This window comes from Lycorma delicatula, chromosome 1 (assembly GCF_047948215.1).
Source record: "Lycorma delicatula isolate Av1 chromosome 1, ASM4794821v1, whole genome shotgun sequence".
NCBI lineage: Eukaryota > Metazoa > Arthropoda > Insecta > Hemiptera > Fulgoridae > Lycorma > Lycorma delicatula.
In genome coordinates this window covers 275065986-275082059 of record NC_134455.1, presented here as the reverse complement: position 1 = coordinate 275082059, position 16074 = coordinate 275065986, and the positions used below count along the sequence as shown (strand labels likewise).

General features: G+C 31.2%; 1 protein-coding gene across 2 annotated transcripts in view; it reads left to right on the top strand.

Moving 5' to 3' along the window:
- Positions 1-16074, top strand: part of Nipped-A (Transcription-associated protein Nipped-A) — a 375844-nt gene that overhangs the window by 121673 nt on the left and 238097 nt on the right. For both annotated transcript variants that reach the window (XM_075378320.1, XM_075378311.1), the window contains 4 exons: positions 650-847; positions 7864-8040; positions 9189-9387; positions 10754-11043. In XM_075378320.1, the coding sequence (XP_075234435.1) occupies positions 650-847; positions 7864-8040; positions 9189-9387; positions 10754-11043 (864 nt within the window). The remainder of the gene's footprint in view (positions 1-649; positions 848-7863; positions 8041-9188; positions 9388-10753; positions 11044-16074) is intronic.

Below are 16074 nucleotides of genomic sequence, written 5' to 3'. Positions count from 1 at the left end.
AATACTAAAATCTGTTTACTAAGTACAATGATTAAATTTGATTTACCATGTTTTGTTTTTATATAAAAATGTACACTTCTAAAACCTGAAAATAACAGTTGAAAACTAAATATAAAAGTCTTATGAATGCAATTTTAGTTTCTTGGATTCAAGTACCTTGAAACTTATGTTATTAATGCACCTTTGATAAATTCTTGTTATAATTTGACATGTTTTTGCTTTGTAATACAATCAGGTTAAAGCTACTTAAAAAGTTAATTTTATTCTAATCATATCTTACAAGAGATGGTATTCATTCAAGTGAATTACAAAAGTAGTTTTAAAATCAGATTTTTCAAAACGAACCAAGAAGAAAAATAAATTTAAAACATTGTTTCTCAGTAAATTTTTCTCTTATACAGTAACCAAACAAAATATTTCCAAAAACATAATTGAGGGGAGGGGGTTTTCTTCCTTGCCACCCTTAAAACTACTGACATTCAGTCATGCTGTGGATTCATTGATTGCTCAAAAAGTATAAATGAATATGTAGGTTTTTTTCTTTTTAATCACTATTTTTACTGAGCTTTATTTAATGTCATGGATTTCAATATGCACAGATTTACATGTATTACCATGTTGTAAAATTATTTACAATATTTTCTTCCAGGCTTGTCAGCTGCCGTTAATGGAATACCTTGCTGAGCGTATGTGTTCATTGTGCTATGACCGTGCTTGGTATGCTAAGTTAGGAGGATGTATTGCAATTGAATTTTTGTATGAAAGGATGTCATTATCATGGATTTATCAACACCTTTTTGTGTTTGTAAAAGCTCAGCTTTTTGTAATGATGGATTTAACTGGAGAGGTAATTATTTTTTTCTTTGAATTTAATCATTTTAAATTTGCACTAATTTTTTGTCTTTGTTTGAGTTGTTCAGTATATTAAAAACACTAGGTAACAATTAACGCCTATGGCTCAGCTGATATCATTTTCTTTAAAAGAAATTCCTTTTGTATTTTTTACCAGATGTAGCAAGATTATTGTGACTATACACATTATTAAAAAACAATGAATTTTTTCTGATGTTGAACATTAATTTTATAAAAAAATTTAAACAGACTGCTTGTTATTATATAGCCCACGTTACCAATTGTAATTTAAGAACACCATTGCCAGTATGAAGGACTTAATAATTTTAATTACTACACTTATAGATTAATAATGAATATAACTGAAAAGTACATTTAAAACACATTCATACAAAATGTAAGATAGATGATCTAAATTATAAAAGAACAACTCGATTAATAAATAAGAATGCAGTTGTCTTATCTGATCTTCTAGTACTATTAATAAATAAAAAAAATTATTAAAATAAGTAGTCTAACCTAACAGTAGTCGTAAAATTATATCAATGCAGAAATATAAAAAAACCAATGATTTTTCACTTTTTGAAGAACAGTAAAAGATAAAATTCAAAAATGTACTTTCTCATACAGATGGAAATATATCCAAAAGTAACATCATGATTCAATACTTTAGTACCCATATTTACATTTAGCTTTATTCTGCTAGATGGTTCCAATATTCTTTTATTTCTAAGTTATGTAATTATTTTTAAGAATAGTTATTTTATTGTAGATAGCTGTTTTATAAAATAGATATATTGTTCTTGCAAAACTTTTTTCAGTTCATTCTTAATCATGTGACTTTTTTTCTAGTCAGGCCAAATTACCATTTATTTCTTTGTGTATAGAACTCATCAATTTTTGTAACCCTTCACTTTTTACAATCACTTAAAACATACATTTTATATTCTGGTCTATTAAATCACAATTATTGAATATAATAGTTTTGTAAATTTCAAAATGTTTTATTGTTACTTGTGTACAGTTTTTCTATGATCCTTATTTCATCTTTCAAATGAGTTCATAAAATGTCTAACTGCTGTCTCAATGTCATTTAAAGTGTTAGTATCAATCATTAGGATTCCAATAATAAGGGATTGTCTGTAAAACATTAATAGCACTTCCTAAAGAAATGTATGCTTATTTGAGTTAAAAAATTTCCGTTAACCCCTTGTCAGTTTCATTTTTTTACAGAAATGAAAGTAATTTTGTTCTAATTTTTTGTTTTGTTTAATGTACGTATTTTGATTACTAATGATCTAATATGTAATTTAAAAAAATTTTTTGCATGCAAAACTTATTTTATTACACATACATACATACAAACATTGCAATATTCACAAAATCTCTGTCACTTGTATATACAAAATATTTACTCAATTAGCTTTATAATTTTCCTACACACAATATATTTACATAATTATACATTTATATGCTGATATATTTATAGTACGCAAAGTATAATAAGAAATATAGTGCTCAGAGACCGACTTCACAGAACACCATAAATAAACAACTCGCCATTACAGCAGGTGAGCTGATTACAACCAAAACACAAAGAAATCCCCCTCACTTTACACTGTATTGAAACTAACAACTAGAGTGTTATCTATCATTGCAGAATCCTACTAAAAAAAAACTACATAAAATGACAGAATATTATGACAGAGAACGAATTAAAACCGTACAAAAAGTTGACAGAATATTCCGACAAATGCCCTAATCGTGCACATCGGCTACGTTGGAATATTCCGTCAAAGACTGTTAAGGGGTTAAAATTATCACATTATTTTTCTTTATTTGATTATATTATATTCTGTACTACAATTGATATTTGTGTGATAAAGGATCCTTTAATTGTTCAGAATAAATTTTTGCCTATCATTTTTTTCTTGAAACTGTACATAATTTTTTCTATGAAAATACTTTTCTTTAATGAACTTCTTTATTAATGTTTGTGATGGGTGATATCTTCACCTTTAGAGCTCATTCTTTAATATCAATCTGCATTTAGTGTTATTATTATGTAATGTTTTATCCATCCCAACCCCATAGGGGAAGACACCCGCCTTGTGACGCTTCCGGTTGCCACATCCCCCCTCGTTCCTAGCCCTGATGGGCTTTCACAGGAGTCGTCTTTTGCCATCTAACTTTTTACATCTCATAATAATAAGCCAGGCCTCATTTGGATGCTACCAATGTAAATGCCTTGGTAGACATTTACGTCCGTGATTTTTAAACTCAGCTTTTGCCTTCGCTGTAGGCCTTGTCCGGGCATCTTGAATGTCTACATCGTTGCCCTCTGAACTAGCTAATCATGCTCGCGGAAGCACGAACCCCGTGCTAACGTTTATTGAGCCAATTTCTAGTAAATGTCTTGAAATTCAAGGTAAATTAACAACAACATACCACCAAAAATGTTGTTCGCAACAATGAAATTTAGTTCTAGTTCCCTTAGTGAACTCTACTTCAGTTCATATTCCTGACTTTAGGTTAATTTACTGAGTCCAGTCTTGTCTACAAGGGAGAGACGGACAGACCTCCTACACCCACTCAGCTCCATTGTAGAATCCTGCGTGACATTTACTTTCTTCAACCATCGTCGAGATGCCGTTTCACCTAACAGCTGCATAGGATACATGCCCTCTGCAGTGCAGTCACCATCCTGCTGACAGTGTCGTGTGCTCATTCAAACTGCCCTCATCAAAACGACGCTACACCTCATGGATGCATGGTAACTCATGCCCTTGGCAGTGCAGTCAATCCAGTTTGACTTGTCCAGTTTTATCCAGTTTGATTTCATTATGAAGTAAAATTTTTATAACCTTTATGTTGTGTTACCTTTTCTTTATAATGTGATTCATGATTCTTTACCAGTCAATCACATTCAAGAGATTCTAGTGAATATTTAAAAATTAATATACTAATTTTCCAAAATGACTGATTAATTATCTGTTTAACAGTAATTAGCCCTGCTTAAATTATTAGGAAATAAACAATTTGTAGAATGTTTATGCTGCTAAAAGATTTTAAATTGTATCCTAACACATTTTAAAAATGAAATCTCGTTTAAGTGTACAGTGTCAGTAGAAACTATTATTAATTTTTTTTTTTATATTATCATTTATTGAAAACTTGTTTATTTAAAACCCAATTCACTAAATTTTATTGAATCTTACTTAGAGTTCAATTTCTTAACTATTTTCAATTGTATTATTTGAATACCAACTACGATTATGAATCTTCACAAATTACTGGTCATTTATTTCTACGTCCTGTTAATAATGATCACTTTTTAACATACACAAGAGCAGTCCAAAAAGTAATTTATGTTTGTGCCTAGTGTGGAGATAGGTGGGGATAGAGCCACCATCTTTGCATCAAAACGTTTCTACTATGAGTACACATCAAGTTGTCATAACGTGTGGACTGTGATTTTTCTACTTTGTTCATTGTGAATTATTAAAATATGCAGTTTAATAGAAAATCTCACAAGTTGTAAGGTGCATTAAGTGATTGGTTTTTACTGCCAAAAAACCGTAAACCAATTGAAATTCATTGACAATGTTGTGAGGTGTACAGAGGTGGAATAATGAGCGAAGGTGGAGTGAGGCAGTGGGGCATTCAGTTTAAAAATTGCCGCACCAGTGTTCATGATGAGGACTGCAGTGGTCAGCCTAGCCCTGTGACTGATGAACTGATGATGAAAATCAACGATAAAATTTGTGAAAATTGCCACATTACGATTACAGCTCTTACTTCATTTCACTCAAATTTCACAAAGTTTACTACATGAAATTTTATCAGGGAAGCTTGGTTATCACAAGTTTTGTGCAAGATGGGTGCCGAAAATCTAAGGCGGTAGATTTCTACAGAGAAGGAATTGAAAAAGCTTGTGCATCGTTAGAAGTGCCTCAGTTTAAATAGCAATTATGTAGAAAAATAGTTTAAGATTGTCCCTTTCAGATGTATATAATAAAATTAATTTTTTTATTTGGTTGGTTTTTTTATTTCAAAACGTAAGTTACTTTCTGGACAGCCCTCGTATTTTAAATTGATTTATTTTATGTACTATTTCATATAAAGTATGATTTTTCTATCTTTGTCACTTGCACTATCCTCAGTTGCAGCAATTTTTAATCATCACTTGCAGTATTTAAAAAAAAAAAAAAAAAAATTTTTTAGAAGCTGAATTTAATGCACAAATTTTTTTTAAAAGTTGCTAATTATGGATATTTTTAAAAAGTTTGTTTTAAAATTTGTAATATTTATATAGAAAAGAATTGAAAAACAAAAAATCCAGAAAATATATTATTTGATTTCTTAGAAAATTTAATGTAGCAGATGGAATCAAAAAGAGCACAGCACTAATAAACCACCAAACCAAAATAAGCCCAATTTGTTATTGCATACATTCAAGAAAGATGTACCAAGCATATTCATAAAGTAAGGGCCATCGGCTTATATTTAGATATTAGCTGGCCTGAATACAGTTTCAGGCATGCTGGACCATCTATTGGCTATTTACAAAGCCACTGCAGTTATTTTAATTCACTAGTCGTTTGCCTGCCGGTGAATACAGACTGCGATGTCCATGACAATAGTTTATCCCACTAGTTGTGAAGTGGTGCTGTGATTCGTTTTTTGTGTGCAAAAGCTCACATGAATTTCAGCTCCTGAAATTCATCGGGAGTTGTGCCTACTGTATGGACCTACAGTAATGAGTGAAGGAAAGGTTAGACAATGGTGTTGAAACTTTAAAAATGGCCATACAAACATGCATGATGAAGAGCAGAGTGGCAGGCCCAGTATTAAGATTTAAGATGCAATCCTCGGTGCCAACCCCTTTCACGAAGTCATACTGGCCTCGATTTAGAAGTTCGATGTTTTCCCAGAGCTGTTCCACAACCAGCCTTTCAAGCAACTTGGTGATTACCGGTAAGAGGCTGATGGATTTTTAACTACTGACCTCACTTGGATTCTTTCCTGATTTTAATTCGAGAAACCACTCGGTCCATATCTACGGGTTCCACAGATATAAGGCTGTGGAATGCCCTACAGTATTATTTATAAATTTTTTGTCTTCACCTGTTTTTATTAATTTGTTTTTTTATTATTGAAATTGTATAATCAATGGGAATACTTGGGTACATATTGGTTACATCGAAGCTAATCATTTTAGTTTTATTATTAATTTTTTATTTATCAATCAATTCGTACCCATTTTTTATATTACATTTATATTTTAAATTAATCTTTGATCTAATTACTTTATCAATAATTTTGGTAATTATATAACTTTGGGCGGTTTTCAAATTTATTAATGGTATCATAGGGATACCTGCTTTACGTAATTTTGGGAGACCTATGAGTTTTGGGGCATAAGGTTTATATGGATATAAACTCCTATGATATTTTAATTTATTATTATAATTAAATATTTCATTGTATTTAACTGTGAGGTCCTGTTTAATTCTTAAAAATTTATTGGCTGGGTCATTAATGTTTTTAAAACTGTTTTCATTTATATATTTGTTTATTAAATCATTGTATTCATCAATTGAAATAATTACAGGATATATTATATTATGTATAATATTGTCGCGTGTTCGCAGTTTGATCAGGATATTGAGAGATTGAATGCTTAGAATGTTTATATAATTTCAGTTTATTGGTTTAAAATGTTCATTATTACAACCAGACAAATCAATAATAATAAGTTACAATAATAAAACAATTTATAAAAAAAGTAATAGAAATTACAACCACAATAATAATCAGGATAATAGTAATAATAAACAGTAGTAAATAATAACAATATTATATCTCAATAACAAACAAATCAAATAATTAATACATAACAATCAAAACAGTATACATGACATAAAAACAGAGCATAATACATAACGTAATCAACAAAGAATAACAATCATAATTTAACACATCAAATAGTCATAAATGTCAATAGTAAATAATAAATAGAGATTACACAAAGACAGAGTTTAAAATAAATAATCGTTTGGAATTTATTCCAGGTATATAATTAAAAAACTAGAATTCAGACCCATTTACAAAAGAAACTGTTAGTCTTGTATTAACAAACAATTATTTAAAGTTCACTTGTAAATACCGTTGCTGTTCACAAATAGAACTACCCTAACAGTTTATAATTGAAAATTCAGTACATTATTTCTTTCATTTATAGTGTTACAGTAACTCAATGATAATATTTCTTGTTTACTGGAATTACTCGTGTCACCTCAGTTGTATCAAACTTGCGCTTGCAGTGGAAATTCGTTCTTTCACTGTCCTCCTTGCCGAATGCTGTCACTGACTGACATCTCGCAGTCTCACTCTGCAGACTCTCCTCACTAGACTGACGTCATAATGTCTTGCTGGACTGGTTCGCAGAACTCCACCAAACTCACACAACTGCCATCTCACAGCCTCTCCTCATGGAACTGACATTGTAACGTCTCACAGACTTACCTCTTGCACAACTCGCAGCCTCCCCTTGAGGAACTGATAACTCTTGCTGGATAGAACTGATTTCTAAATGGTTTACCCTGTAGTATTTATACTTCTAGCCTGTACCTGCTGGATGAGACCCAACTCAAAGCATGAGAACAGACGACCAAGGCTTTTGTTCCCATGAATTCCAAACCTGGTCTCTTCTCACCGTATAACCGGTGTTAATTATGTGTCAGTGGGCAGTGTAACAAAAGACAATTATTAAACGGACCTGTTAGCTTTAATAAAAGCGTTTCTTTTATTGTCCCTTTCTGGATTCTCCCATTATTATATTTTCTACTACTTTCATAATAATTGGTAGGAATCTGTTACTCAGGCCCTCTATACCGGTCTTCTTACAATATATATGATTGATATATATTCTGTACACCCTCTTGTTTATGATTGTTTAATGTTTTATTTAACAATGTTCATCACTTTTTTAAATATGGTTTAATGTAGGTGTCTAGTGGTGCTATAGATAAAGCAAAAAGTAATCTTGAAAACATGATGCAGTTATGTCGGCCAGTAGATCCTGAAAATACAGAATTGGCTACAGTTCAGAAAAAGGCATTGACTGAAGTCACATATGAACTCATACGCCAAATAACTAGTCCAACTGATCTTCTGAGGGAGCAGGTAATTTTTTAAAAAATTACTTTACTACTTGTATTTTATAATAATGATTTTTCATGTTTATGTCTAATAATAATCATAATTTATTATAAAAATATGTTGTAATAAATATAATAGTTCAGAATTATTTAATTTTTAGCAGCAGTTAATAATATTCAATTAGAGCTGAACTTTTACTCAACAAATTACCCTTTTTTTGCCTTTTTGCAAAGGTTTTTTTTTTTCAACACCAAAATGTTATTGATTGAGTAAAATCATCTTTTTACAATAGATCTAGCTGTGGTCTTCCTCATCCCCTCAGTAATTACTTCGCAATTTTCATTGTCATACATTAATTCATTAATATGAGTTTTCTATTAAAAAAATAATGAATTATCTACATTTCAAAATGTGCATATTGAATAATATTTGGAATTATTAAATACCATTATAAAAGCTATACCACTTGTAAAAACACTATAAAATGAAGTAATAAAAGCAATTATGTTGAAGACAACCTTCTTATCTGTTTAAATTAAGCAGAAAATTCTACACTAATTATAAGAAAAAACTTTAAAAGTTTCAAGTCTTATTAAAGTTTGTACTTGTAAAATAGTTCACACAATCAGGATGAAGTACTGAAAAAAGTATGTATATCAGTTACAGATACTAACATAACACTGTGTTCTATTTTGTTAAAATGTAGGAGAAAAGTGTAGATTAAAGCAAATATACTTCTCACAACTACAAACACATATTTGAATTATCTTTTACCTTTTTTTTATCAACTGACGATAAATCAATGGTTGGTCTTCAGGAAAGAAAACCTCACTTGCAACTGGGTAGAATAGGCAAGCTTATACAGAATGCTATAAGAATGCTTGATGTTCATTGAACACCAACGTCTTAGTGTCAGCATCTGATGTAATAAATTTTCAGCCATAGAAGATAGTTAATTTCAGGGTGTCAGGCTAGACAGTAAACTGCATGCAACCCTGATTGTTCCGCAACAAATTGATGCGGAACAATTTTTGACACTCTTTCTGGTCAAAATTTTTCTAAGTTTTTAAATAAGTAGTTCAGTATTTGTTTTAATCTATTTTTGAAAATAAAGTTCCCCTTTTATTTTTATGATAAATGAAATGTGTAGAATTGTAATTTTCTTATTTCAGTCTGTACATTTATTGAAAGTGTTTGCTGAGGCTCAAGGTAAATCAGTGACTGAGGTCATGGAACCCCATAAAGAAGTCCTTGTTGACATGATTCCACCAAAAAAACATCTTCCTCGTCATCAGACTGCAAGTGCTCAGATTGGACTTCTGGAAGGGCATACATTTTGTACTTCTCTTACTCCACGACTCTTTACTATAGGTATGATATTGGTTATTTGTTTTACTTTGTTATTTTAATTATTCTATTACTGCAGGAAGTAAAATACTCCCCTAATCAGCCCTGAGATATGTAAGTTTCTGGGGATTTCTGTCTATAAGAATACTTTCAAAAACAATATCATTGAGCAATAATGGAACTAAGAAAACCATTCTCATTGTTGCGCTTGCCCAACACCTGTTGGGCCCTGTCCTGTCAGTGAAAATAATACACAAAAGATCCTGTTGACCTTTACATCACATAGAGTGTCTTCAGATATGAGAAAAGCAGAACACACTGAAGTAGAGAATTTACTTCAGGTAAAGGTCATACTTGAAGCAACATATATGAGCACAAATACCTATGACTCAAGAATTAAGATGAAGTTTGACTGAGGCACCTGGATTGTGCTTGGGGAAAATGTGGTTATGCATCTATGGGTGATTTGTACCCATGCCAGCTTGATGGATATAGAACAATCACCACTTCGAGCTAGGGAAAAGCTACACCAAAAAAGAATCACCCAGCAATAACCCTTTATTGGGGCTGTCATATGTCCATTTAAGTTTTGGATAGATATTGTAGCTAGATAGATTTTACTTCCCGTTGTGGTCATTTTGTTTTGAAGCTATGGCTTTGTTTTCATGCTGTTTTATATGTAATCTTGGTTGACATTTTAATTTTTAATTTTAATCTTGGTTGACATTTTCTTGCTGATTTGATTCTCACATCTGAGAGCACTGATGGGTCAATTTTTCTATAGGACTGAACCCAGTTAGTTAGCTAGAAGTAATTATACATTCCTATCCAAAACTGAAGGGGTGATATTGATTCTGCTGGTGTCATTTTAGCACCCTGATGTACCATTCAATTGTTCTGGAGAGAAGCTGGTGCTGGATGCTTACATACATTCAGAGACATAAAAATCCCAAGCACCTCCCTTCCGTTTATGATTGTTTACAGAATGCTGAAACAACTCCAAGATTCCTTGTAAAGCATTCTTCAGCATTGTTGAAGAATAGGGATTTGGAAGAACAGGGTTGAAGAATGAATAATCATAAAGTTAAAATTGAAGAGCTAGATGATTCTGATGAAAACAGTCACTCAAAAATCCCTGTTTGAAGAAAGAAGATTTTGATAAGAAATGGATTTTTTGGGTCTGCTACAAAAAAATCAGCCTTTCCCACTTGGTGAATTTTTATTCTGTTTCTGTATTGTCCAGGCTGCATTAATCATCAATTTTGTTTCAGGTTTATCAACAAGGTTTTATAATAATTAGAGAAAGTAAAGAATTTAATTTAAACTTTATTTACTTTAAATCGATCTAAATTCAGTACCCTAATGAACATCTGTGTCTTTTATTTTACAGATTTGACTGCATATGACCATGATGTGTTCTTTAGAGAAGTGATCTCATTGTGTGATGCACAAGATGCAGCTTTGTTGAAACTTCCTTGTTACAAAAATATTGGTAGTCTTACACCACTGAGGAAAGCTGCTATGAGAGCTCTGGCAGCTTGCCATTATGTACCTGGCTGTACTGATAAAATTTTTCCAACCTTGTACAAGGCACTTGAGAGACCAGATCCAGAACTTCAAGAAGCTGCCTTTGAATGCATGAAAACCTTTGTTTCTGGTTCAAATGTGGATATGACTAAGGTATAAAATAAAATTTCACTGCAAAACCCTTATTTTTTTTTTTTAATTAAAAAAGTGCTGAGCATAAGGTTTAATGTTATCATGATGTTAAAATTAATACAGTAACCGAAGATTATATAATAATTATTCTAAATAACACTGATAGACAAAAAATATTTTTTTTAAATATTTCTGTAAGTGTGATATCATTTCTGAAATTGCTTTTTTGTGTACATTACAGATCTGTAAATACAATTTTTCTATCGCCCTTAGTTTTAAATAAATTACCCTTTAAAAAAAATTAAGGTAAAGTATATTTAAAATCTGTAAAGTTTATAATTTTGTATGGCCATACCAGTGTTAGAATGGGCTTTTCTTTTATAAATAGCCTCAGGCACATCCCAAATTAATCTCCAACAGTAATCGACCAGCATGTTAGTATTCCATTTCCCTTTATAGCGGCTTTCTATCATTTAAATATCATGGTGGAAACATTCAGCATGTTCATCACTGAGGTTGTCCAGAAAAAAATCCAGATGTAAGTGGAGGAAATGTATTTTCAAAGATATATTACATCCCACAGCTCTGTATGAAGTAAGAAGTTGATTAACGTTATCGTGGTATTGTTGGATTTTTGTTTGCCGAGAAAAGTTTTGCAAACGTCTTTAAACGAAGCCCAAGCTGCTCTACATTATTTAACATCTAGTTAAATACATCACCTTTGACCAACTCTCTTATCTGAGAACCAAAAAATATTCCTTCTTTAACTTTTCTTTCACTTCCATTTGGAAATTCTGCCTGATGTACAAAAATTCAGGCCTATCCTTCATTGCCTTTACAAAATGTTTCATTAGACTTAGCTTGATAATGAGAGGTGGTAAAAATATTTTTTTTGGGTTCAACTAAGGGTTCATGAATAATATTTTTCCCATTTGGAGTTAAGTTGTCTCGTTTCTTTCACTCTTTGGTAACATAATGTTTATCCCTTGTTCGGTTGTCCCATTTGCAAAGAAAACACATGTACTTAGTATAGCCTAACTGTATGCCTAACAAAATAGCTATAACTTTCAAATCACCACATATGTTCCAGTTGTGTTTTTTAAAATTTATTTTTTCAAGTACGTCTTTCATCACATCGTATGTCTTTCAAATTAATACCATAAGTGATTGGTATCAAAGGATGTTTGTTACCGTTGTGTAGTAGAACCACTTTTAAACTATACTTGGACGAATCTATGAAAAGGCACCATTCTCAGGTTTATGAACTTGTCCTAAGTGCAATATAAGCTCATCAATATTTGTGCAATAAACCAGATTATTTTCATCAATAAAGTACTGAGAAAGTTCTTTTTGTCGGCTTCAGAAGACCAAATCTTTTTTTTAAAGTAAATTCCAACCTTGCAGTCTTGATCCTAACAGTTCAGCTTGATTTTTTGATAAATTTAAATCACTAACCGTCATTTAATTCACCTTGTGATATAAGATGTGGCTTACTGGAAGATAATTCAGAATCAAAATCATTTTTGTCTTCTTCAGTACTGCCTGATTCTTCATCACTGCTTTCAAAACATGCATTCACAGGTGGCTCAGGAACTAGTATAATGTCACTGTGAGGTACAGGCCTGATTGCAGATTGCAATGAAGGATATTTTACAGTATGTTTAGATTTTTTAGAAATTCGAGACACACTTGTTAAACAAAAGTAACAATCAGTTTCATGATCCTTTGGTTCACGCCAAAACATAGGTATACAAAATGGCAAAGACTTCTGTGTACCTTTCAGCCATCCTCTTAAATATGTAGAACAAGTAGTGGATACTATATGAGGAACCTATCACCAATTTTACACTGAAGGTACAAATTGTATGCTTTGTTAATTAAAGAGTAATGTTTTTTCCTATTTGATTTTATGGTAAACTCACCTCATACATAACAAAAGGCTTCCACATCATTTACACAATTTCGAGGCATTATGACACTGCACTGTTAAAAAACTTAAGACAGCAATAAGACTGAACAATATTAATTCATTCCTACATCCAGTGCTTAATACAAACAACACAGCTGTGTTTTCAGCTACATGTTTGGACCTGCACAGACATGAATAATCTTGGCCATGATGGCTCACTCTTCAGTATTAGATATGATGTCATAATATGTGACTATGATATGATTTAATTCTTTGTTTAGTGTTGTTTATTTATAGCTTACAAATTATGTTAACAAAGTTAAACAATAAAAAAATGAGCCAACAAAATACAATACAGGAGCTTAAAATGCTAACTGTACGTTGAAAAATTAAAAAAAATTCTTTAATTAAAATTAAAAAATTTTTCAATAACGGTGGGTGTAAGAAAGATTCCGAGTTCATATTTGTTTTCAGCATTAAAAAACTGATTAAAATCATATATTGCATGTTAGGAAACAATAATTATGTTTATCGGTGTAATTACTAGTTGGTTGGGGCTCGCTTTGCTTGCCTGACCATAACCCCTGGGGCCCAGATTAACCCCAGAGCTGATTCAGGGGCACTGCAGAACTCATTTCACTTGCCATTCCCACAGAGCTTGTGTCAGTTGCCATTCCTGCCTAGATTGATAGCTCAGCCCCCCTGGACCCCTACAGTGTTCATTACCCTTATGGTTATGAGAATAATATTGATAAATAATAAAATATTTAGGCTTTATAGAAACCTGAAAAAGAAACTAAATTACAAAAGACAGAATAGTAGTAATTAAGGTGTTTGTACTCTTTCATGACAAAAAATTCATAACTTATTTTTGTTACCATGTTGACAGAAATATAATAAAGAAAGAAGTAAAAGGATTAATCTTTTCTTTTCTTTAATGAATATCTTTAATTGACAACTTCATCCCCCAAGGATGCTAGGACCTTGGTTTATGGCTTAAAACCTTCCATGTGATAACATGAATATATCCTGCAAATTTAAAAGCAATCTGTTGGTTGGTTCTCACATGATGCAAAAACAAACATACAAAATTTTGGTTTTATATATAACATATTGTTATATATATAAATGAAAGACAATCTTTGTTTTGTGTTTGCCGTAATAACTCAATAACTACGTAACTGATTGCTTTCAAATTATCAGGATACATTCCTATTATCCGAGGGAATTTTTTTAAGTCATAGATTGAGGCCGACCCCCCTTGGGGGTTAAAATATTAAAGTTATCCATTAATGAATAAAGAATTAGTCATTTTATTTCATTACATTTCTGCTGTCATAGAGAAATATAATGCAATATAATCTGTCCAGAGGAGGAGCCTCCTGGCTACACAGTTAAGTAATCAGAGCCCTGACCATAGTTATTAATAAAAACAGTCAGTAGTTGGCAGCACAAAAATAAATTGTGTAATGAGCAAGCATAATTTTTGCAAAACTGAACTGTCTACCAACAAAAAAAAAGTGGTCATGTTTAATTTCTTCTTTTTTATGAAAATGCCTAAGCAGGCCATTCATTATTTATTAAGGAAAAGAGCATCTACTGAAGAGTAATTTACTCTTATCTTCCAAGTTTATAGATTATCCATCCCAAAATTATTGATTGTGTGTGAAATGATGGTATAAAATAAATTAAATAAAGATTTTTAATGTATTTTCTCTTCAGCCAGAAAAGTTAATGTAAGGAATGGAGACAAGTATACAAAATGTGATTGTATGGATAATATGCATAAAATTAAAAAAAAAGAATAAAGTGGTTAAAATATTGGTATGAATATTAATTACATTCAATTTTTTAATGTATGCATATTATAACCTTCTGCTGGAATTATTCACTGTATTACTGCTTATAAAATGATACGTAATTTACTGATAAAATCCTAATGGTTTTATGGTGCAAGATACCAAAACTTTTATGTGCTTAAAACTTCCACCCAATGTAACCATAATGTAGCCAAATAGGTATATTTTCTAAGTATAATTATGTTCATGTTCAAGTAAAGTTTTACTCCAGATATGAAATCAGTAATTAATAGGTTATGTTTCTGCATTTCTAATTTCCTTTAAAAACTATTTATTTTTTATTCATACAGCACCTACAGGCTTGATACCAAATAGCAATTAGTATAATAGATGATATAACAATTTTTTGTATAGCATGTGTGAAATGTCATGCTTGACCAGTAGGGTAGTTCAAATTTTTTTTTTTATGTTAGAATGCTATAGAGCACAAAGTTGCCATTGGTATTGACAAGAAAAAATAATAAAAAAAAATTTTAATTTTTTACATACCTTCCAGTTGCACATTGCCGTTGTTTGAGTTTCAAAAAACCAGTAAAAACCATAAATTTCCAATATTTTTTGTAAGTATGGAAGAATGGTATGACTATAGTCCTATATGGCATAAACATTTCTCCAAGTATGTTGAAATAACTTATATATATATATAAATTATATATATTGTTATATAAATTATATATATATCTTTTGGTCACTCATCGCCATCAATGAATTGGTGATTTTAGCAAAATTTCAGTTTTACATTTTATTACGTTTTTATAACAAATCCAGTAGAGACGCTACAGTTATATTCCTGTACCTGCTAGAAAACAAGCGTAGTAAAACAATCCTCATATTTTAATACTAACTGGTCATGCAGCTGCATTAAAAAGTGACTAAGCTGCATTGGCCTTAGTCCTAGTCGCACTTCTTTGTGTGAACTTTATATATGATTTTAAAATAGATAATATAAAAGTGGTATATCTGTATATACAGTTGTAAAAGTGCTAAGAACATAAACCTCCTTCAGTAACACTATTATTTTAATTGTTTTTGGTTACGCAGCTGAATGAAATAGAGTTCCAATAATTAACATTGCGTTATTTTTCAAATTACATTCTGTGTGCAGCTCTTCGCTCATTTTTTTTTACAAAATAATCCAGAACTCACCTTGTGGAGGTGGCTGCACTTTGAGTTCCACCAACCAACCACCTAAATCCACCTATCCAACCAACCACCTAATGATTAGGGTGTATTATTTACAATTTTTCAGAGTTTTATAGTTTGTTCCCTACACTTTTTCACTTT